General features: G+C 37.9%; 1 protein-coding gene across 1 annotated transcript in view; it reads left to right on the plus strand.

The window, feature by feature from the left end:
• MACC1 (MET transcriptional regulator MACC1) overlaps positions 1-24021 on the plus strand; it is a 61431-nt gene extending 37410 nt beyond the window's left edge. Inside the window, exons 3-5 of the mRNA XM_036247101.1 lie at positions 1408-3446; positions 6870-7058; positions 22996-24021. Of these exons, the coding sequence (XP_036102994.1) occupies positions 1408-3446; positions 6870-7058; positions 22996-23208 (2441 nt within the window). The 3' untranslated portion in view covers positions 23209-24021. The remainder of the gene's footprint in view (positions 1-1407; positions 3447-6869; positions 7059-22995) is intronic.
• Positions 24022-24930: the final 909 nt, after the last annotated feature.

Here is a 24930-nt window from a genome sequence, read left to right on the forward strand (position 1 = left end):
CATCAGTAGTATCTATTACAGGTCTACCTCTGAAAAGTGCTACAAAAGATTAAAAGAATTATAAAATCCCAACAGTATCATAGAAATATTTACACTGTCATTAGAAAGATGAGCAAAATAGCAGAGCCAACAGATTATGATAAATATTATGAGGAGGCAAAAACTCATTATTAAATGAGTTGTATATGCAGTAATATATAATGAATTTGGGGTTTAACGACATCTCTAGAGGTTGGAGTAGGCTACAAAATCTTTATGGGGCGTAAAAGAATTAAATTGATCCTTAGAAAAAAGGAGTTCTAAGAGTTAGATGGAACTGGTTTGACGAGAAGTATGGAAATTGGAGAAATACAGCTTTCACTTTTCTTTTTCAAAAGGCATCTTCTAATTTTTAATATATGCCACTGAGAACTTATTTCAATAAAGATAATAGTTCTATATGTATTAAATGAAAGCAAGTCTGACAGTTGACTCAAGTTCGTTTTCCTCTGTTGACTGGCCTCATGGCGTTCGTTTCTCTACAGCAGCAGCAGCAGCTTCACGAAGCTCACAGAACTGTTGGCAATATTTACTGAGAAATAACCAAGTCTGAATAGCTCTCAACATAAAAAAGACTTCAGTATTTGTGAGATATGTAGAAATTCCTTACAGTTTAATATGCAAATATTTTAATGTGTTACTGGTTCTTAAAATACTCTTCAAAGTAATAGCATGCTTTTATTTCATAGTGGTAGACTTTTTCTTTGTCATTTTAAACTTGAAAAAGCTCAATAAAGTCTTAATCTGATGTTTATTGTATATGCACAAAATTTTTAATGTGATTAAAATGTATAAATACCAAGTTATCAGGAAATACTCTAAAAATGCATTGTCTATTTGGATTATTATTATTTTTAAATTGTTTTAGCTTTTAACAGATTTATTTGATATTTTTCACATATTGAATATTATCAGAAAAGAAAGAAACCTAAATGAATAATCTAGATATATTGAGACCAACTATTTAATGTTTAGAAAATAATCTGGATAATTAACTGATTTATTCTGCTTGTTCAGAGTGTTATTTTGTGAAAATGAAACACAAAACTATAAAGCATAAGTACATGTAGTCTGGGTCATTTTGAAGGAAATGTGTTAAATTGATTATTATCTAAATTGTTAAACATTTATTTATTTATAAATCATGTCTTAAGTAAAATAACATTACATATGGTCAAAATACACTGGTAGAACATGTTCCCTTTCCTCACAGCATGAAAATTTGACCAAATTTAACATTAATTTTGCAGCACCCATTAGACTAGAGGTAAAAAGTCTTGAATTTAAGCTATCATACAAATTAATCCTCGTCGTATCTCAGAATGACACTCACCTTTGTTTTTGCTTTGTTTTTGTCTAAATGCCAAGAATGTCCAGACCCCAATGTGCTTCTCGAGTGGCCAGATGCTTTCACACTTCATGGCAATCATGTTTCCAAAGGTACAAATCCATTCTGGAACGAACTGTCTGCTTCTAACCCATTTTTGGATGATATAACTCAGCTAAGAAATAACCAGAAGAAAGATAATATTTCCATCTTGAAGGAAGATCCTTTTCTTCTCTTTAGAGAAATAGAAACTGGAAATTCTCTTGATTCCTCTGGTGATGAACTTGATGTGCATCAATTGCTTAGGCAGCCTTCTTTAAGGAAATCAGCAAGATCTAAAAGTGTTTCAGAACTTTTGGACGTTTTAGATGACACAGCACATGCCCATCAGAATATACGTAACTCTGACCAGATCCTAGAACAAGATTTGGAATGGCTTCGAAATGATCGAGAGGCCTATAAAATGGCTTGGTTAAGTCAACGCCAGCTGGCCCGCTCCTGCCTGGATTTGAATACAATTAATCAGAGTCCTGGATGGGCGCAAACGCAAGCTATGGAGACTGTGATCGTTTGTAAATTAAACCACCAAGGAGGGTCAGTACAATTACCTGAATCAGATATTACTGTGCATGTGCCCAAAGGTCATGTAGCTGAGGGAGAATTCCAAGAGGTATCTCTAAGGGTTTTTCTTGATCCTCCACAAACACTTAATCATGATCTTTCATGCACTGTAAGCCCACTGCTGGAAATCATGTTAGGCAACCTTAACACAATGGAAGCCATCTTGCTGGAGATGAAGATTGGGGCTGAAGTGAGAAAGGATCCTTTCAGCCAAGTCATGACAGAAATGGTGTGTTTACACAGCCTGAGTAAAGAAGGCCCTTTCAACGTGTTAAACAACTGCTACATTTATGAAGACACCATCCAAGTCAAGCTAATAGATTTGAGTCAGGTGATGTATCTAGTGGTTGCTGCACAAGCTAAAGCTACTCAGTCACCAGCTGCCACCGTCTGGGATTATATCCACAAAACCACCTCGATTGGAATCTATGGGCCCAAATATATCCATCCCAGGTTCACTACTGTTTTCACAGTTTGTGGACACAGTTATATGCCAGGAAAGCTTACAATCTCTGATATTAAGAAGGGCGGAAAAAACACATCTCCAGTTGTGTTTCAGCTCTGGGGGAAGCATTCATTCTTACTTGACAAGCCACAAGATTTAAGTATTTCTGTTTTTTCATGTGATCCTGATTTTGAAGTAAAGGCAGAAGGAGAAAGAAAAGAAATTAAACTAAAGCAGTTGCAAGCAAGTCAAGTAGTTCATCAACAATTTCTATTTTCTTTAGTTGCTTCCAGAGAAATGCATTTGTTTGTTTTCCGTGTTCAGTTGCAGCCTCCCAGTGGTAAACCAGTTACACAGTTCTTTATTACAACACCTGATTCAGCCCCAAACCTTAAAAGACACTCAAATCTGCCAGGTGATTTGCAGGAGAAGGACATGAAGTCTGCTCCTTCATTACCAATAGTGCATGTTAAATATCCCACATTTCAAGACAAAAAATTGAACTTTACCAATTATGGAGTAACTCTGAAGACAGTGCTAAGACAAAACAAAATTGACTACTTACTTGAATATTTCAAAGGGGACACAATAGCTCTTCTTGGAGAAGGTAAGGTAAAAGCCATTGGGCATTCCAAAGTAAAAGAATGGTACGTGGGAATCCTGAGAGGTAAGATTGGACTTGTACATTGCAAAAATGTCAAGATGATTTCAAATGAACAAGTAATATCAATGGCAGATAGTGTCTTCACAACCAGGAACCTTCTTGAGCAAATTGTCCTGCCCTTTAAAAAATTGACTTATATCTACTCAGTTGTATTGACCTTGGTGACAGAAAAAGTTTACGATTGGAAAGTTTTAGCTGATGTTCTGGGTTACTCACATCTGACACTGCAAGATTTTGATCAAAAACAAGCAGATAAAGAATCAGAAAAAGTTTCTTATGTTTTAAAGAAGTTAAAGGAAGATTGTCATGCAGACAGGAATACCAGAAAGTTTCTTTATGAACTTGTGGTGGTGAGTATTGTTTGATCACAATAATTTATTTATCACAGAAAACCTTGTTAACTTGCTGATGTTTATAACCAAATATGTGAGAGAAGAAGCCAAAATTTTTCAGCAGTCTCAAATAAATTGAGACTTTACAGCAAATACATAGCTTTTTCTATAAGACCACATTAGTTTCTTAGATTCAGTTGTGATTTCCCAGAAACTAGGCCCATGAGGATCATCTTTTAAAGGAAGATTACTGTCTCTCTTTGTGCTAGAATATAATAGTTAAGAGATTCTCTTTTTCTCTCAAATATTTGGATAACTCTTAAAATATCATAGAAATTCCAATAGCATGAATAAGAGGAAACAGAAACAAAACTAATTAATTTGGCTTTTGCTATAGTTCCACTTTTTAGTGCTTTTTTAAAAAACATATGATTAATGCCCTTTACTTTAGCAATTTAATATTTTTATTCTGTAAGCTATTCAAAATAATATTGCTTATTCTCTTTTTAATCCTCATGTTTTAATAGGACTCACAGGGTCGTTTTTTTCCAGATAACATTCAACCCAGTGTAAAGCTCAGTGGAGAGTTATAAAGAATGTGAACAACTGTTTTCCTTTAAAGTAGAAATTCGGTTTTTTATCAAAGTAAAAAAACAACAACAACAAAAGCATATTTCTAAATATTACTAAAATGTTAATGTATAAATAACAATAATGATAGCTAACACTTCTCTGAGGTGTTTGGCACTGTGCTGAACACTCTGTCCACACTATCTAATTTAGCTATTATAACAACTCTATGGGGTAAGTATAGCTTGTCTTTATCTTACAGATAGAAGAAACTGAGCCTTGGGTGGTTTGGTTTCACAGTTGGTTAGTATCAGATATGAGATTTATAACTCTTTTGGTTCCAAAGCCATGCTTAAAACCACTATAACTTTCTGAATCAAAGTTGTGTGTGTGTAAAATGTTTAAGTATATGTGTTGGTGTGTGTAGTAAATACCATTATAACTGTGCACAGCTGGTGCCCTATAAGAGATGAGTGGGTTCATGTAGATGAGTCAGGTTCATGTAGAGGAGCAAAGTGTTAATTAAGGTGCAAAAAGAGGAGAGAAGTTTTTGGAGAGGAATCTACTCGATGACATTGACAATAGTTTATATAATAAAGAAATAAATACATATAAAATATTTCTTCTTCAATTATTTTTATGATTCTACAGTGATACTGACAGGGGTTGAATTTTAAAAGACCCATATGCAGTTGTTAAGTGGATAGTTTTATGATGGTGTGCTGCATTATCACTTAATCGGGGCCATGTAGAGTCGTTAGCGGAGCTACAAGATCAAAGCTGCACATGCGTTTTGCAATGGCTCATTACCGCTCATAGCCCATGTTCAGCATGGACTCGAAGCTTTGAATTGAAAATTGCTTTGTTTATTTTAGTGGCAAAAAAGAAAGTAAGGGTCTGAAAGTTAAGCTGATCAGACTTGCATGGTGTGAAGTATGATGATGAGTAGCTTTGGTGACTAACGGGACAGTGCTGATGGAGAGCTTATTCAAGGGTGTAGTTCCTAAAACTTACAGTGTGCCCAGGGGAGGCTTCAGGATTTCTGAATGGAAGGGGCTTAGACCTGGTTGTCCGACCAGAAGATGATGGAGCATATGGTATAGAGGCCACTCTTGAAACTTTCTTTGCACAGTAAGTATACATTTTTCTTGGATTGTATCCTAATTAGGGGTAGCTGGAATGGAGCAGATAAAGCTTGTGGGTTCTAAACCCCTTAGTCATCTGTAGACATTGAGACTGACTGTCCTTATATACTTGAAACTTGACGCGCTACAAAGTCCTTGAGCATCTGATTCAACTTTCATAATGATTATAGGAAAGTAGATGAGGCATTATTAATGCTGTATTTATTTAAAAATCATTATATAGAAATATTTTGTGATTTACCTAAAATCTTGTATCACGTGGAGCTGGACTTTAAACTCAGGTTTTTTAATTCCAAGTGAAGCTTTCCCCCCCCCTTAAAACAAAGAACTGGGAGAAGCGTTGCTAATTCCACTCCACAGTTTAGTGAAAGAAACTCAGGGGCCTGCTGGCTCAGTACTGCTTCTTCCCGAGTCATACATCTCACTGTAAAGTTATGGGTCAATATATAGTATATGTATAAAGACCATGGGTCGTCCTTCTAATGGTTCCATGGGAATGAACTCTCTATGGACTTTAATAGTTGCTCTACATGGTCTTTCATTTTTACTTATTGTTTCATAATGATAGATAAAGTTTTTAAGTGCCATTAAATGATGACTGACTACCAAACATGTTTATTTGCTTATTTGAACAAAAAAAGATTATACACACACACATATATACATACATACATACATACATATATATGTGTGTGTGTGTGTGTGTGTATTTAATTCCATAAATATATTCAAGGCAAAAGAGAAACTCTTAGACTCGTTTAAAACATGTGGTGATTGACAAAGCTCAGATGCCTAATTAAGGAGGAAAGAGAAAAGAATCCAGCCTGTGTAGCTCATGGTGAGTGTCGACCCATGCACCAAGAGGTCGCTGGTTCGATTCCTGGTCAGGACACATGCCCAGGTTGTGGGCTGATCCCCAGTGGGGGGCATGTAGGAGGTGGCCAGTTGATGTTCTCTCTCATCCATGTTTCTATTTCTCTCTCTCTCCTTTCCTCTCTCTAACATCAATAAAGAAAAAATATTTTTAAAAAAGAAAGGAGGAAAGAGTCTGGTGATTTTCCATTTTGCATTGTAGAAAATTAGTGTTTTATCTTTAATATCTTGTGGTTTACATTAGGCACAATTACACTGGTGATGAAGGGAGAGGGTTAATTCTTTTAAAAGTTGTAATTATCAGTAGCTTTGTTCAGCATTGTAGGAGTGTCTCATTTTCATGCAATGACATGATTCTGGGAAGTTTTAAATCACAGTTTGATGAAAAAATAGAATAATGTTTACCAGCAGCAGGGTACTCCTCAAGAAATCCTGTAGCCAATCCTCTGGTAAGAAAATGAATTATTTTTCTAAGAGTGAATTATCATCCCTGGGTTGATAAGTTATAGACCATTAGAACCTCAGGGCGTCTTTAGAAGTGTCTGGTTCAACATCCTCCTTTTGCAATTAAAGATATTAAGAAATATATTAGTTAAGTGGTTTACCTGAGGTCTTATAATTAACCACTAAATTAGTCCTAAATCTTCTCTAATTTTTTTCCAGCTGTGTCATCTCTACTTTGCTGGTTGGATTTGCTTATAAGTACATCAACTTTTAAAATTTTAGGAAACTCAAAAATACAGGTGCTGAAACATAGGATGCCAGTTTCTAGAATATGTAAAGAAAAATTAAATTTCTAGGAAAAATCCCAAATTAGTTGCTTTTAAATTGTGATATGTAATTGTTGCTGCAGGCTCTGCTGAAGATGGATTGCCAAGGGTTAGTAGTGCGTATCATCCAAGAGGCTGCTATTCTGACCTCAGCTGTCAAACTGGGAAAAGGCTGGAGGGATCTAGCTCAAAAGCTAGTCCGACTCACAAAGCATCAGATGGAGGCATATGAAATTCCTCACCGCGGGAAAGCTGGAAATGTTGCTGTTGAGGTAATATTTCTGTTTGTCTAATTCAATAGTGAATAATTGCAGACCAACTAGGTCAGATGTAAGCAAGCCTAAACCACTTACATGGGTTAACTGGGGGAGTGTTCTACAGGATCCACTTACTGAAGTTACTGCCCCTATAATCTTAGGTATTATCTGAAACATACACGTATCACTCTTTAAAGCCTTTAAAGTATGTATCAAGGGCCTTTAAGATATATTGATATTTCTCTTATTAGACTGCATATTATTACGGTGTTTGATCAAATGAATTGACCAAATTGGATAGCTAGTCAGTTAGGAGGCAGGGCTAGAAGAACTTCAGGCAGATAACATATAACTTTGAAGGGAGGAGATTGGACCTAGTCAGGGCAAGGGAAAATTATATAATAATAAGTATTTGTCAACTTTAGACATAGACTTATTCATGTGTGATAAATAATATTTGGTGACAATAAGTATTAAGAGGGTGGGTGGTAATGAGAAACAGACTTCTAAGAGCTTCATTTTCTCTGATGATTTTGTGTATGATAAGAACTATGGACAGCCAATGCTTTCCTTGCAAATACTCAGTTGAATACGTTAATTTTTATGAGTATTAAAACAAATGTATACTATTAGACATAAGTTATATACATATTTTCTCTGTTTACCATAAAAATGGGAGTCCATTTTTATGACTTAAAAATATTCCAGTGATGAGCACCTATAAAATGTTTTGGACCTTTCTGTCACATAAGTATAAGCATTTTTGAGACATTTCAGTTAAGGAAAGATTCTCTCTCTGATTAACGATGACTTGGTAGGAGGCAAAAGCTATGTTCTCCGCTTTCGTTTTGGGCATAGAACCGGAAATTAGTAAAAATGGAGGCAGTTTTCTTACTTTGAAGCAACTATGCCAGTTGAGTGTGCAGAACAAAACAACCTTCCCATGAAGAGATGGGCATCGACTAAGGTCAGCAGAATCCCAGCAGGTGCGGCGGGCGTCTCAGCAGGCCAGCTTCTGGGTACCTAGAGCCTCGCTCTCCTTTAAACAAGACTTTTTAGCCAAGAGCAGCCAGAAGCTGAGGACGTATTTCCTCCTCATTGACTACATTTATCTCTGTACCCTAAGAAGTGCATTACCACCTATAAATCACTTTTTACTGAATGAGCTAAAAGGTAAGAAATGTATAGGAAAGAAAAAACAATAATATTGTGAGGGACATGCTCCTCTGATATTTCAGTTAACTGATTACCACTACACACCTATTTGAACTGACAGAACACTGACAACACCAAATGCTGTTGAAGATGTGAAGCAACAGGAATCCTCATTCACTGCTACTGGGAATGCAAAATGGTACCTTCATTTTGGAAGGAACTTTGGCTGTCTCTAACAAATGAAACATACTCTTAGCATATGCTCCATCAATTGTGCTCCTTGTTATTTACCTAAAGGAATTGAAAACTTTTGTCAACACAAAAACCACATTAATGTTTATAACAACTTTATTTATAATTACCGAAACTTAGCAGCAACCAAGGTGCCTTCAGTAGGTGAATGGATAAATAAACTTGGGTGCATCTATATAATGGAACATTATTCATCACTTAAAAGAAACAAGGCATCAATCTATGAAAAGATACGGAGGAACCTTGAATGTATATTACTAAGAAAAATACGCTAATCTGAAAAGGCTACATACTGTATTATTCCAAATATATGACATTCTGGAACAGGCAAAACTATGGAGACAGTAAAAAAGATCAGTGCTTTCCAGGGATTGGGAGGGAGGGATGAATAGGAAAAGCCCAAAGGATTTTCAGGGCAGGGAAACTATAACGATGGATATATATCACTATACATTTGTCCAAACCCATAGAATGTACGACACCAAGAGTAAACCCTATAGACTTTGGGTGGTCATGCTGTATCAATATAGATTCATCATTTGTAACAAATATACCACTTTGGTGAAAAGTGCTGATAATAGGGAGGCTATGCATATAAGGGGGTAGGAGGTGTATGGGAAATCTCATACCTCTTTCTCAACTTTTCTGTGAACTTAAGATGTTTCTTAAAAAATCTTAAAAATTGTCTAATTGAAATCAGGACTTTTTTTTCTTAATAAGTCTCTTTTTAAAAAGGTTTTGTTGAGAGTTATTTATCAAAGAGTTATGTATTCTCCCAGCTTTGTTAAACATCTGACTTCTCTCTAATAATGGTTGTTTATAGTTTGTCTTTCCCCAAATCTTAATGAAAGCCAAACAGCCTACTTTTCCATTATTTACTTTTGTGCAACCCAAATCACAAATAACCAAGTCTATGCCAGATGCTAATAATTACTCAGAAGCAGAAAGGAAAGCCCCTAGGTGTCTTTCTAGAGGCTAATGTTTAATTTATTGTGATTAATACTAACAGTCATCATTCTGATCCATGTTATTAAATTCTTAAAAAGAAGCCATGGTATATTGGCCTAAAACCATCCCAAATAATCGGTGGAAATCTTTACCTGTTAGGCCACTTGAATTAAAGATTAAATGAATGCTAATTTCCATCCCCCTGGGGGAAAAATAGCCATTTAATTTTTTATCTTTGGAAGGAGATGATTTTATTATTATTATTGTTATTATTTATCTTTATTGTTGAATGTCTTACAGATGTTCCTCATTTTTCCCCCATTGACCCCCTCTTCCCCACTTCCTCCCCCTCCTGCCTTTTCCTACACTGTTGTCTGTGTCCATTGGTTATGTATATATGCATATAAGTTATTTGGTTTATTTCTTCCCACCCCCCAACCCCCCTTCCCTTTGAGGTTTGTCAGTCTAGCAACCAATTTGTACTTCTTAATCCCTTCACCTTTGTCACCCATTCACCCCAAACCCCTCCCATCTGGCAACCAACAAAATGTTCTCTGCATCTATGAGAATGTTTCTGTTCTGCTTGTTCATTTTGTTTGTAGATTCAATTGTCGATAGATATATATTCATTGCCATTTTGTTTGTTCATATTTTTTATCTTTTTCTTCAAGAAGACCCTTCAACAGTTCATATAATAATGGCTTGGTGGTGATGAGCTCCTTTAGCTTTTCCTTGTCTGGGAAACTCTTTATATGGCAATCAATTCTAAATGACAGGTTTGCCGGATAGAGTAATCTTGGTTGTAGGTTCTTGCGTTTCATCACTCTGAATATTTCTTGCCACCCCCTTCTGGCCTGCAAAGTTTCTTTTGAGAAATCAACTGACAGCCTTATAGAAACTCCCTTGTAGGTAACGAACTGCTTTTCTCTTGCTGCTTTTAAGATTCTCTCCTTGTCTTGAACCTTTTGCATTTTGATGATGATGTGTCTTGGTGTGGGCCTCTTGGAGTTCATCTTGTTTGGGACTCTCTGTGCTTCCTGGTCTTGTATGTCTGTTTCCTTCACCAAGTTAGGGAAGTTTTCTGCCATTATTGTTTCAAATAGGTTTTTGATTTCTTGTTCTCTCTCTTCTCCTTCTGACACCCCCAAGATGCAAATGTTGGCACGCTTGAAGTTGTCCCAGAGGCTCCTTACACTATCCTCATTTTTTGGATTCTTTTTTCTTATTGCTGTTCTGATAGAGTGTTTTTTGCTTCCTTATATTCCAAATTGATGGTTTGCTTCTTGGCTTTACCTGCTCTACTATTGAATCTGTGTAAATTATTATTTATTTCAGTTGGTGCCTCCTTCATTTCTGACTGGTTCGATTTTATGCTCTTGAGCTCCTCACTCAGTTTGCTGAGGTTCTCACTAAGTCCATTGAGCATCCTTATAAGCAGTGTTTTAACTCAGCATCTGTTAGGTTGCTTATCTCCATTTCGCTTAGTTCTTTTCCTGGGGTTTTGTTATGTTCTTTCATTTGAGACCTGTTTTTTTGTCTCCTCATTTTGGCTGCCTCCCTGTGTTTGTTTCCATGTATTACTTAACAAGAGTTATGGGGCTCGCTAAGACCAGATGCTGCCTGTTTGAAAGAATTTAGGAAAACCTGAAACAGGATCCCAGACAGGCCAATCCTATAGTCAACCAACTGGCAACAGCTTGGGTGGGCCTGAAAGTTGGGTGGGGCGGGGCCTCAGGGATCATCAGGGCGGGGCTACCAGTGTGAGCCAGGTTGCTGGAGTCCCAGATATGGTGACTGTCTGCCGTCCCCGGGAAGGGCTCACCAAAGGAACAAAGGCCTCTGACAGCACGTCTGTTCCGGAGAAAGCCCCCTCTCCAGCCCTCGCTCCAATGCCAAACAGCACAGTTCTTCCCTGTTTGTCTCTGGCGCCCCTCGAGCTGCCTCCCCTCCGAGCTTAGAGGGAGAGAGTCCGATAAGTCTGTGCGCGGGCCCTTTAAGGAGCTCCCTGGGGCTCCAGCCCCTCAGCCTCCCTGAGCCTCAGTTCCCGCTGGTTTTCCAGCCAGAAGTTATGGGGACTCTCTTCCTGGTGCTGGAACCCTGAGCGGGGCACCTAGTGAGAGACGAGAACCCCTCAGTCCTCAGGAAGGACCTTCCCAGCCGAGGTGTCCTCCTGATTTGTATCCGCCACATGTGGGTGTGGGACCAGCCTGTCTGCCTCCGCCCTCCTACCGGTCTATGTGGCTGCTGCTTTAATTCCATAGTTGTAGGACTTCCATTCAGCTTGATGTCAGGCGGTTCTGAATGATGGTTGTTCTGTAGTTTAGTTGTAACTGTGATGTGGCTGTGGGAGGACTGATACCCGGTTTACCTACCTGGCATCATGACCGGAAGTCGGAAGGAGATGATTTTTAAATATGGGCAATTTACAAGTCAAGTAGTTGCTTTGAAAACACCCTGATTTTAGTTCTGGGGAGAGGGTGCGGAGGAAGGGAACGGGGATTGTGGCAGGGAGGTAACAAGGTCTCCGGGTTCCCAAGCTGCGTTTATTCTCTTTATCTCACCACCATGGAGGGCACACATTCCGAAACTCTCCTGCCGTGACGCCAGTGCCTACGCTCAGGCTCCTTTACTCGCTTTCTCTTCAACTTCTCTCTTCCCCTTTGTTCTATTTGTAGTGTATCTAACATTTATCTGGCACTTACTCTATGCCAGGCACTGAACTGGTAATGTTTCAAATACTAAATTAATCCTTGCAACAAAACCTTGTGGGTCAGGCACTAACATTAGCTAAAATGTAGGAAGGCTGTTATTGGCTTAAACACGCATAGCTAGAAAGTCGTGGAACTAGGTTGAGGGTGCGGGCCTCTGACTTTGGGGTCCTTGTGCTTTCCACGGGGCCCGCCCACTCCCCCTCCAGTGCAGTGGCTGAAGGCAGAGCTGGTCAGGACTGGGGGGTTTAAGCATCTCATTTCACTTCCCCCCCCTTCTTTCAAGTTATGATACTATTAAAATTTGCCTCATATCTTCATCAAGCCTCAAGCCAGTTAAAGAATGGAGATGATTAATAGTATATCTGTCAGATTTTTGTTGAGTTTTTTGGCCATTTCTTACTCTTTTATAAGATGAACGAAGACTTCTGAGAACGTCACTTTTTAAATTAACCTTCTCCCTAAATTAAATTTTAAGAACTATTACTAAATTTTTGTAATGATTTTGCAATTCCTACATATAAATAAAACTATAAAATTTGAAATATGACTATGTTTCTTAGAGTATTTGTTTTGAAATAAATACACTTATGCTATACAAATGTGTTTAACTGTTGCCGAGGTGTTCTTGTGAAAATTAATAAAAATTGGAGTTTTTCTGAAAATATTTAGATCTTTAATTTAAACAAAATAGGAATCAATAAAATGTTAGGAAAATAGCCTATTTAAAAAAAAAACAAAAAACAGTCGGATTTTACAAGGGACAACGCTGGGGATTTCAGGGATAAGATATTCACAGGCCTAAATTAGGTACTCTTCATTTAGCCCACTGGGAAATATGACCATATATAACAATAATTTCCCTTGTGATGCTCTCCCATTGACCCCCTGCCTAACAATAAAGATTGTGCTCTTTCCATCATATTCAGTATGAACACTTATTCACCAACAACACTAAAGGTTCACTTCCCCTTTTAAGATACCTTTTACCAAAGTCACCTCAACCACGGGCACCGATCAGTAGGCCTGTTGAGGCTGATTTCTTATCTGACCTGCCAGAATGTGCCACCCTCCTATGGAAGCCCAACAAAGTCAATTATTTCTAATTGTAATAGTTTTTTTTTTCTTCTCAGAAACCACTCACCTATAGAGAGTTAGAACTGGCAAAGTATATTTATGTCTTTTTGTAGTCAACACTTAACGGTGAGATCTAATTCTGTTTTCTCTTCTACCTGGAACCTGTCCTTCTCACTCATGACCGGCTGCTATAGTTATTCTAAGTCTAGATTAGAAATGGGAAAGATTATCCTCAAATAGCTAATTTTATTCATTGTTTAATAAGTGAAAATTCTATATGGAATTCTTCCTACTTGCTTAGTATTTTTTTCCTCTCTGTATATTTGCTTTCAGTATTTAATTCCTCCACACTCAACACATTCTCTGGGACTTCAGTTCTCAGCATTGGAGCACTAAGAGCTACAAAAATCCCAAACAGAATGAAAACTGTGATTCTTCTCTCTGTTTGGCCTGGGGATTGGGATAAACTGTTAATATTTGAATTGTTCTATTTTAACGAAGTATCTGATTAGATACTAAAAAAAAAATGAAAATAACTAACAATGAGAATGATAATAGTTGTGCAATTTATTGTGTGAACTGAGTGTCAGCTAATCATATGAACATTTTCTTTACAATATCTCATTTATCTCAACAAACTTTGTAAGGAAGACATTGTACCATCTGCTTTTTACAGGAATGCAAACTAAGAGTGAATGAATTTGTATAAGATATTCGAAGTAACATGATTCTTAAGTGACAGAATTATGATTAGAATTCAGGTATTTTATGCACAGGCCTTTCCACTGTGTCCTACTGATAAGCCCTATCAGAATTAAAAATGAAAAAGATCAAGGCTGGGAGGAAACATCAGGCAACACAAGCTGTCCTGAAGAATTGGAAACATTTGAATAATTGGAGAGGACTAGATGGGGATTTCAGAGGTTATGGATACCAGTGACTTCTAGAGACCACTAAGGAGACTGTGTGGGCTAGAGCGTAGAGTCTATATATATATCTATATATATCTCTCTCCACACATCCCAAATATATGTATTTGCTGTTGATGGAGAGAGGAGGCCCTAATGATTGCCAGAGCATAGAGGTTAGAATTTCTTGTCTGGATTCAAGTTCCAGCTCTACCATCTATTAGTTCTAGGACCTTGGGAAATTTACTTGACTTTTTTAGAAATAAAAAATTTTTTAATTGAGGCACATAATACTCTCTTACTCGTCAGGTGTTTGGAACATTAAAATACATAATATATGTGGCCCTGGCCAGATAGCTCAGTTGGTTAGAGTATAAAATCAACCAATGAATGCATAAATAAGTGGAATAACAAATTGAAGAGTGTCTCTCTCTCTCTCTCCCCCCCCCTTTCTGTAAAGTTAATAAAGAAAATTTAAAAAGATAATATATGTGAAATATTTGGAACAACGCTTTGCAGATTGTAATAGCTAAATACGTATTATCTATTATTTAAACTAAGAGGCAGAGGTGAGTGTGGTAACTGTGTGACACTGAGTGATTCTGGAAAGAGAATAAGGTACCGTATAGTAGAGAGTAACAATAGAAAGAGTGCAGGTAAGGGAAAGTCAGCAGTTATTTCAAGGCTTCTCTTCTGAGAAACTGGCAGAATGGTAATACATGGGAAAAACTGAGAAGAAGTCTTGGCAGATCAGCTTTTTCTTACTGGCTTAACAGCATTTCATTTTCCTTGGAAAATATCTCTTGCAAAAGGTAAAAGGAATGTCCTTGGACTCGTACAGTTTTCTGGCTCACATGGCAACTCCTGGACTGTGCTTAGAGACGTGGCGTTGTCTGCTTCTGCACCTGGAACTGGTTCAGTTCTTGCCTTGGGACTTAAATCTATAGTTTGCTGTCCTTTTGCAGTAAGAAATATATTTGCAATTTCTTTAAAAAGAGAAGAGCATTATGTGAAAACATATCTACCAGTGGTACAGTGTGTATAATAATTTCTCAAATCTTTGTTGTTTGTAGTACAGATTTGGCATAGTGACATAATATTTAGATTACCATTGTCTAATTTTTGCAGTACTTTAGGGCTTGATGCTACAGTCTTGAATTCCAGAAAGACTCCATTATTTGAAATGATGGGATAAAGAAAAGAGACATCACAGTAAGATCAATGTGGTAACACACTGTATTTCTACAATCTTTGATTTAATTTTAGAATGTCTCATTAGCACTCTGAATATAAAATAGAAATAATGATTACATTAGGTTGAATATTATGAAGATATTTAAAAATAGATTTCAAGACATTAATATTTTATTTATATTTTCTTTATCAAGCTTTATTATTAAGGATCACAAACAACAAGGAATTTTAGAAAACCAAAATCCACCTAAGTCAGCAGTTCTCAACCTGTGGGTCACGACCCCTTTGGGGGTTGAACAACCCCTTCACAGCAGTCATCTAAGCAGTGGCAAAATTACAGTTATGAAGTAGCAACAAAAATAATTTTATGGTTGGGGGTCACTACAACATGAGGAACTGTATTAAAGGGTCGCGGCATTGGGAAGGTTGAGAACCACTGACCTAAGTGTAAGACATAAATCAGCGCTTAATATTGAGATAGATTCATGGAGATACCTCAGTGAAATGGCCCTAGATTTATGGCTAGGTGGCCTGGGTTCTTTTTCTAGATGTTTGACCATGGTTTTGTTATTTAACTTCATTTCAAGTACAAACTCCAGTCAGCATTAATCAAGCACCTAGTGTGTGTCAGGACCACTCATACTGGTTTATTTTTATACTTGGCAGTGCTTTTATGGTAATGGGTACACTTCCCCTCCACCCCCTATTGTACAGAAAGAGGATATAAGGTTGCAGAAAAGTTGTGTAATTTACCCAAGACCCTGGAACTAGTAAGTAGATTGTAGATTCAAACCCATGATGTGGTTCTCTAAATCCAGAGCTCTTACTACTATCCAGGGTAGGGAAAAAGTAGGTTTACAGTTGTTCATATAGAAAATAATACAATCATTAAAAAAAAAATTCACATAAAAAAGTCCTCTCCCCTCTCTTCTCCTTTCCCTTACTCCCCTCCGCTCTCTCTAGAATCAATACATTTAAAAACAATTTACAAATACAATCATTAATAAATAATAATACAAGAATGAACTGTGGTTCAGGTACTCACAACTGTAAACCTACTTTTGCCACACCTTGTTTTCTCCCTCATTTACCTCCATAATGAAAGATCGGATTGGAGAAGCCCCATTTCTTTAAACTCTGAAGTTCAGATGTTTCTACTAATACATCGTTGTGCTGGAGGTTGAGGGTTGGATGACAAGAAGGCAGCCTGGAATCTTCCTAACTAGGAATTTGTGAGGTTTGACCAGCAGATTTTCTTATGATGTTAGACTGTTTTGAGTAGATGTGCTAACAAGGAATGGATCCTGCATGTTTCTCTGGCTCATTCTTAACCCCTGACATTCTAAGTGGTTGATTATTCCTAGAACAAAGCTTGAATGTCCTAGAGTCTTTTCCAAGAGAATCTATGTGAGGTTTTAACCAAGTATCATCTCCCTTCTGAGGAAATAGGGAGCCCTAGTATGTTCTCTTCTAAAGATAATGGAGACTTCATCTTCAACAATATTTATGTACTTACCAATTACAGGTGCAGGAAGGACCGCCTGGAAATTACAAATGATAAATAATCATTAATAAGGCAAATTACCTTAACATTTCTGCAACTAATTGTACTAAAAATGAAACATTGCTTTTATAGTTTTATGAGGAAAGTAAATGTGGCAAAATGTACTTTTCCAAAGGTAGTTAAAACCAATTGCATTCTTTATGCTATTCATATTTTAAAAGCTAGAAAAAGACATAGCTGCTATGCTCCGATCTGAATTGCTTTTATTCATGTTGCAGCTCATTATCTAGTCTATTATCTAAAGTTTTATTGGCTTCTGGAACTAAGCACTCAATTTGGATAACTTTATTTTTTAAATCTCTGTCCCTGTTTCATTTCTTTTGCCAATCCACTTCTTTTTCATTGCTCCTTCACCCTTGTCCTCTAGTACCTGGAAGATAAACTAAAGCAACACATATTCCTTCCACACAAATGCTGGAACTTTGGAAAACTGCTCAAGATTCAGTGCTTACTGATGCTGTTGCCCTCTCTCTAAAGAGATCAAAACACGCAGATGAGAAATTAACAACTCTGCATTTTGACCAGCCTCAGGCTTCCTGTTCAAAGATGAACCCATAACATCATGAAGATACTGTTAAAAAAAAACATTGAGTAGAGGGGTAACAGTGATGCCTGTGGAGCCAATATTTATGGTAGAGGTAAGAAGGCTGAGGGAAATTTTTTTGTGGTTAAGAATAATTCAACAAAACAGACCCTCAGGAGCATGCTTTCCTTTTGATTTGTCAAAATATTAGTGCAGAGTTTCTGCATGTTTTCTCTTAAATCATAACATTGAGCAAGAGTGGAAGAACTATTTTAAAACCACTGAAGAGAGAGTCGATAACACAAACCTGGAAGAGGTCTTGGCAGTCCACAACTCGTTTCCAGCATTGGGAGGACTTCACTTAGGTTATCCCGGAAAGGATATTATTTATTCTACTCATTTTATTCATTCAAACATTTCCAGTGAAAAGGATTTCATTTCCTCTTTAATTTAGCACACAGTTTAGAATCCTTTGTGGGCTTAATGTGTATGTATTTTTTAACATAATTTTATAAAATCTACAGTTAATTAATGCATGCAAGTTACCTCTTGTGTCTTTGCCTTTAATAATATATATTCACTTGCTGAGTCTAGAATGACATAAGATGTTAAGAAATGCTGAAAGAAAGAAAAGTGTAAGTATTTAAGGACTTGAGTTCCAATGTCATATATCACAAAAGATAACAAACAACTGATTAGATTATTTATTGAAGCAAAGACAGCCTCTTTAATAAATGGTGTTGGGAAAATTGGACAGCTACATGCAAAAAAATGAAAGTAGACCATCAACTTACACCATACACAAAAATAAACTCAAAATGGATAAAAGACTTAAATGTGACTTGTGAATCGATAAAAATTCTAGAAGAAAATGTAGGCATCAAAATTTTGGACATCATACGCAGCAGAATTTTCACCTAAGGTAACAGAAACAAAGGAAAAATGAACACATGGGACTACATCAAACTAAAAAGCTTCTTCACAGCAAAAGAAACAATCATCAAAATGGAAAGGCAACCCACTGTATGGGAGAAAATCTTTGCCAATGATACATCAGATAAGGGGTTAATTTCCAAAATATATAGAGTACTCATACAACTCAACAAAAGGAAGACAAAGAACCCAATTAAAAAATGGGCAGAGGAACTAAATAGACACCTCTCCAAACAGGACATACAGATGGCCAAGAGACATATGAAGAAATGCTAAACATCACTAATCATCAGAGAGATGCAAATTCAAACAACAATGAGGTATCACTTCACACCTGTCAGAATGGCCGCCATCAACAAATCAAACAACAAGTGTTGGTGAGGGTGTGGAAAAAAGGGGACTCTAGTACACTGCTGGTGGGAATGCAGACTGGTGCAGCCACTATGGAAAACACTATGGTGTTACCTCAAAAAATTAAAAATTGAACTTCCATTTGACCCAGTGATCCCACATCTAGGAATATACCCTAAGAAGCCTGAAACACCAATCAGGAAGAATATATGTACCCTCATGTTCATAGCAGCACTATTTACAATAGCTAAGATCTGGAAACAGCCCAAGTGTCCACCAGTAGACGAATGGATACAAAAGCTGTGGTACATATACACAATGGAGTACTATGCAGCGGTAAGAAAGAAAGATCTCTTATCCTTTGAGATGACATGGAGGGACCTGGAAAGTATTATCCTAAGTGAAACAAGCCAAGCAGAGAAAGACAAATACCACATGATCACACTTATGTACAGAATATAATGAACATCATAACAGTCTGAGGAATATGGTAGATCCAGAAACATGGAAGTAGGGTACAGACTGACAACCCCCAGAAGAGGGGATGGTGGGGGTGGGAAGAGATAAACCGCAGAACTTATATGCAGGTATGCATAACCAATGGACATGGACAACAAAGCCAGGGACGGGGTGCGGGGAATGGGGAGGGGGTGCCCATGGGATAAAAAAGGAGAAACATCTGTAACAAAAATAATATTAAAAATAAATAAATTTAAACAATAAAAATAAATAAATAAAAAACAAACAACTGATTAGATTATTTATTGCATTGATGAAAGCTGGACTTTTGTCAGGCGTTGTTCGCAGGTCCCGAGGTTTAACATTTTTCATCAGTGTGTCAAGGTACGTAACTACATTTACTTGTGATTCCATTCCCTTTCAAAGTTTCTTGATACTTTCCCCCTAATTACCTCCTCTTACTTCATAATACTTTTAATATTTGCCTGTGGTATATGTTTTCTGCTTAAAGGAATTTAACTCTTTTTTTCTTGAGTGTTTTAGATATGCTAACGCTTTAATTATCAACATCACTGAATTCTCCATCTAGGAAAATTAGGATTCAAAACAGACCCTCTTTCCATTGTAGAACATTACTTTTAACATATCTTTCCTTTTAAAAATACTTCTATGTCTCACTGCTTCTCCTTCTAGCTTTGTCTCTCTTCCTTGAACTTTCAAATTCTGAATGTGACCCATTTGTTGAGTGCCTTTCATTTCCTTGACACTTGTTCATTCCCGAAGCTGTCCCTCACCACTCTCTTAAACTCCTTCACCAAGGTTTCCAAATTTGGCCTACTAATTGCCAGTATCTTGGCTTTTTTTTTTTTTTTTTTTTTTAGTTTTCCTTCATGCTTCCGCTTTACTTGATATTAGAGATAGCAGAGGGAATAACAGAAAAGGAATGTCCCAAGTAAGTATCTTGTTAGTAGATATTTAACAACCAGCTCTTCAATTGTAGCTTTTGCCAATTTCCATGGTGTAAATACTCCAACATGGATGATTTTAATCTCCCAATGTGATGTCACTGAACATGGAGTTGGGAGGCTATGTGAACTGGCTCTGGGGGCTGGTGTGAGCTGACTCCAGGGAACCACTGCATATCCTTTGTGGAATGCCATTAGGCCTTGGCTTTTGTAACTGAAGCACCCTGTTTCATTTCCTACCGCTCTGACTCCAATTTCTCTCCATTGTTTCCAGCCCATTGCTATTGTATCCATTCTAGGCAGCTTGTGCTTTAGACCCCAGGGGATCTCCAGTGAGCTTAGGGCAGTATTCCTCCTTGCATTTCAGAGTAATTGAGGGGACTCCTGGGAAGTCTTTTTACCCTTTCAGAGGTCTTAATGAGGGTCCAGAATTCAGCCATCTATCTGCATTTCTCTAAATTGCAAGAGCTGGCCACATTCTTCTGCTGTGAGTACTAACTGCCAAATGTGTGAGGGTGATCTCGCCCTCTGCCAAAGTGAGTAGGTAGATGTATCAGTGGATTTCTGAATTTGAAGTTTCCGACTCCTGCTTCACCTAGGTGTTTTTCCTGCAACTGCAGCACCGAGGGGCTGCTTCGTGGGTAAGTGTGCCTCAGGCTTTTCTATACACAGCAGCCCTCGTGTTTCAGCAGGACACGTGATGCATAACTTTTCTACCCGAGAAGTCAGTGGGCCGTTTTGACTCAGGAGGTACTTTGAATCTGTAGAGTAGTGAACGACCTGAAAATTACCTGTTCATGAGTCTTAAGAGACATCTGTTCTCTATGATACTGTGCTATCACCTTAGTACTGAAATGCGTTCAGTTCCTATTTATCATAAAATATCCTCAAATACATCTTTTATCAGATTCATTCACTAAGGCACTTAGATTTAAGTCTTAGATGCCTTTACCTGTAAACATCATTATTTTACACAGTACATGACAAGTTGAAAAATATTGTACCAGTTAGTTGAGCATCAGGGAAAGTTAAGTGAATGCAACATAGAATACAGGTCTCAGAGCTTTTACAGGGGCTTGCCAACTACAGAATAATCTACTTTTTTAGTGCTTCTTTGCATCTGAGCAGTAACAGGCGAGACTGAGTCTGGCAGAAAGGCTTTATTAGTACACCTCAAGTCATCTTCCACTGCTGAGCTGTTAGTGGTGACCTGCGCTTTCAGGAGGTTTGCTTTCACTGAGTACTCAGAGAAATAGAAAAATAGGTGTGATGACGTCTCATTCACATTCTAGCAGAGTGGTAGGTTGGTGAGTGTAACACTCATGTACAAAAATTAGGGCGGATTTCTGTTGCAGCATGACCACCTTGATATGATATAATTTTTGAAATCGTCTTCCCTTCTCTACTTTGCAGAATTAAACTTTGTCAAGAGAGGTAAAGATATGAGTGTTCATGGCACCCAAGGAATTCCATTTTGGACAAACATCAAGTTATCTTTTGAGCCTGTTGCCTGGCCTTTTATAGAGATTGGATTGAAACACAATGATACTCCTTATTTAGGTCTTTCATTCTGTTAACTTAAATTGTAGTGTAATTGGGGATATCGGGGTGGGTGAAAAATTATATCCCAAGGACCTACTTCATCTGATATTACTGCTAATGGAGGCCCTATTTTAAGAAGGCAACTCTGCATAATATTTAGCTCAGTCTGTGTTCCTGCAGTTTGCAAGTGATAAAATTACAAATGAATTAGTTTAGTGAGTCCAAATAAGGAGCAAGTAATATAGTTTATATTCTAAATATTCCAATTATAACTGCATGGTTCATTTTGTCGTTTTCTAGAGAAAATTTTAAGCTGTCTGTGTGTGCGTGAATATTATACAATTTGTCCCATTTGGTTTGCCTTTGTCTATATTCTCTCTCAGCCTGGTTACCCTGGTTACGATTACATACACTCTTGTACACAAAGATCCTCTTTGACGTACATTTATTTCTATGGAAACAATGATGTCATTGGTATGGGTGTGTACTTAGGGAAAGCATAATGAAGTGTTGAATATTGATCTTTCTTCTGGTCATAAAATGTATTATTAAATTACTTTTTTAATTAGAGAACTATATTTTTGCTTTCCCTTTGACTTGGTCATGAAGCTACATTTTTCCTTGTTTATAGACCTACTTGAATAAATGTTAAATATACTGTACATCTCCTTATGATATGTGGTGCCATAAAGCTCAATGCTCATACATAAAACAAAAAAGGGGTTATTACTTTAACCTTAAAAGTGTCTTAGAGAGCTCTGATGAGTTTAGCTCAGCAGTTAGAGCATTAGCTTGAGGACCTAAGAGTGTCGGGTTCGATTCCAGTCAAGGGCACATACCTTGGTTGCAGTTCTGTCCCCAGCCCTGGTCCGGGTTGTACAGGAGGCAACCAATCCAAGTGTCTCTCTCACATCAATGTTCCTCTCTCTCTCTCTCTCTCTCTCTCTCTCTCTCCCCCCCTCCCACTTTGACTGAAGATAAGTGGAAACATATTCTCACGTGAGGATTTTAAAAAAAAAGTGTCTCAGAGAGTAAAAAGTTTATCTCACTATCACATTTTTTATTATCAAAAAATTGTATAAGTAATTTTATATCCCCATCAACACAAGGAGCAATGTATAGATGGTAGATCAAGAGGAAAATAAACCCCTGCTTGTAGTCATTATTTTTAAAGTCTCTTGGTTTAGAGACTCAAGGATATAACAGGGAACTGATAGTTATTAAAATGTGTTCTATGATATTACATAAGGTCATGTATAATTAGCATTTCATTTTCTTTTAAGTCTTAAGAGGCTTTTAAACCTTTTTAAAGCATCGATTTTACTCCATTTTACTTCCACACTAATCCAGTCTAATATTTTTTTTCTTTATAGATGATGTGGAAACCTGCTTATGATTTTCTCTATACTTGGGGTGCTCACTACGGAAATAGCTACAGAGATGTGTTACAAGACCTTCAGTCAGCTTTGGACACAATGAAAAACCCTGTGACCAAGCAGTGGCGAGACTTAACTGGAGTTTTATTGCTGGTGCATTCTTTAGAGGCGCTGAGAGAGGCTGCCTTCCCCACTTCCGAGGAAGTGTAGACCAGGGAGGGCATGTTTGCTGGAGGAGGGAGAACGGTAGGGGCAGCATGTGTGTGCAAGAAAGTGCTGAGGAAAACATTACCTACTTCTTTCATATTTTCCACGTGAAAGCACAGCAGAATCCAAAATCCAAAATGGGCTTTATAATCAGACATGTATTTCTGTAAATATTTCAGTGCCAACATTGGGCTGCTTTATTGTTGAGAATGGAAAGAAAAACGTTCTCTTCCTTACAAAGTTACTTTTAACATTTTTAAGTTAAATCAAATGACTATTCACATCATTACATCACACAGATACCCAGATAAACTAGAAGCTCTCGGTGTGAACAGTGGAGTTTTGCTAGGAGCCAGACAGGGAGAGAGGAGCCGCAAACTCACACCTTGTGCGCAGGGCTGCAGGCTTCCCGTATTGATCTCATCTCTGTGCACTTTGCCAGCATTGTTCCCCTTTGCGCGTGAAGACACTAGGAACCGGAGAAGATGCTCAGGGTCATAACAGCTAGTGTGAAGCAGGTGTCCTCTCTGCAAAACCTGGTTCTATTTCTTAAAAGTCCAGAGTGCATAGTAAAATAGTAAAAATATAAAAATGCGTATTAAAACGTACAGGGAAATGGTAGCTATTTCATTTCATTGAAGCTCACTGCTTTTGTCCGCCATCGCTTGAAAGACTGCCAAATGGAATGTGTGACTTACCAGAGATCCGTTGCCTGACAAACACGGACTGGAGTTTTCACCATCTTCCTCTGGCATCTTGGGACCCAGCTAACCCTGGACGTTTCCTCGGGATCATAATGTGGAATAGTTCGTTAACTCTCAGGGAATTTTAATAACAAGGGTTATTTTAAAAACAACTTCATTTATCACTGTTGGATGCAGTAGTCTTAACGACCAAAAACACTGATTGATATCTGCACGTGTGCATGCTCTCATGCTCATGTTATCATACGTGTGTGCGCGCGCGTGTGTGTGTACACCAGAGCATTTTATAAAGCTTTTGGAAGACAAAGATTATAGGCATTTAGGCCAGTATAAAGACTTTCTGCCGGCAGAGACTTCAGAAAGAGATGGTCTGTGCTTACTGAAGTGTTCAGTCCTCTGCCACCTGCCAGTATTTATGTGTTTTGGCTAGTCATTCACTTATTGTCATTCAATCCATAGATGGAGTGAGTGCTCCTACTCTGTGGCAGGCACACAGATTCTTGAGGTTAATAATGGGGAAATAAAGCCAGCACGATCTCCGACTCAGCATTGCCAAGTGATGGATACAGACAATAATAAAAAAATTATATAGTTCAACGTGAAATGGCATCTGTAATAACAGCTGTAATGGAGAGGCTGGGGTGCCAAGAGATACAGATACAGGGCCATCGTCTGAATCTGGGGGGGAGGGGGTCAAGTACATTTTCCCCGGGAAAAAAGTGATGAGCCTGAAGGAGGAGCAGCCATTGCTTCCAGTCCGGGGCTGGTGGAAGCCAGAGCTCCCAGGGCACTGCCTCCCTCAGGCGGGAGGGGCGCTCAGGCCACGCAGGGCACTGGGGCGAAGGGCCTGAAGGGTGGAGGCGTGAAGGAAAGAAAGACATGCCTTCAAAGGTAACGTGGATGAGCTGAATAAGGATTTTGTGCAGGGGTCCTGAATAAAACATGCCCATTTGACTGAAAAGTAAAAGCAGAATATTTTTAGAGCTTTTAATACATCCACCCTTGGGGATTTGGTATGCTG

Source organism: Molossus molossus, unplaced genomic scaffold (assembly GCF_014108415.1).
Source record: "Molossus molossus isolate mMolMol1 unplaced genomic scaffold, mMolMol1.p scaffold_m16_p_7, whole genome shotgun sequence".
In the NCBI taxonomy this organism is placed as follows: domain Eukaryota; kingdom Metazoa; phylum Chordata; class Mammalia; order Chiroptera; family Molossidae; genus Molossus; species Molossus molossus.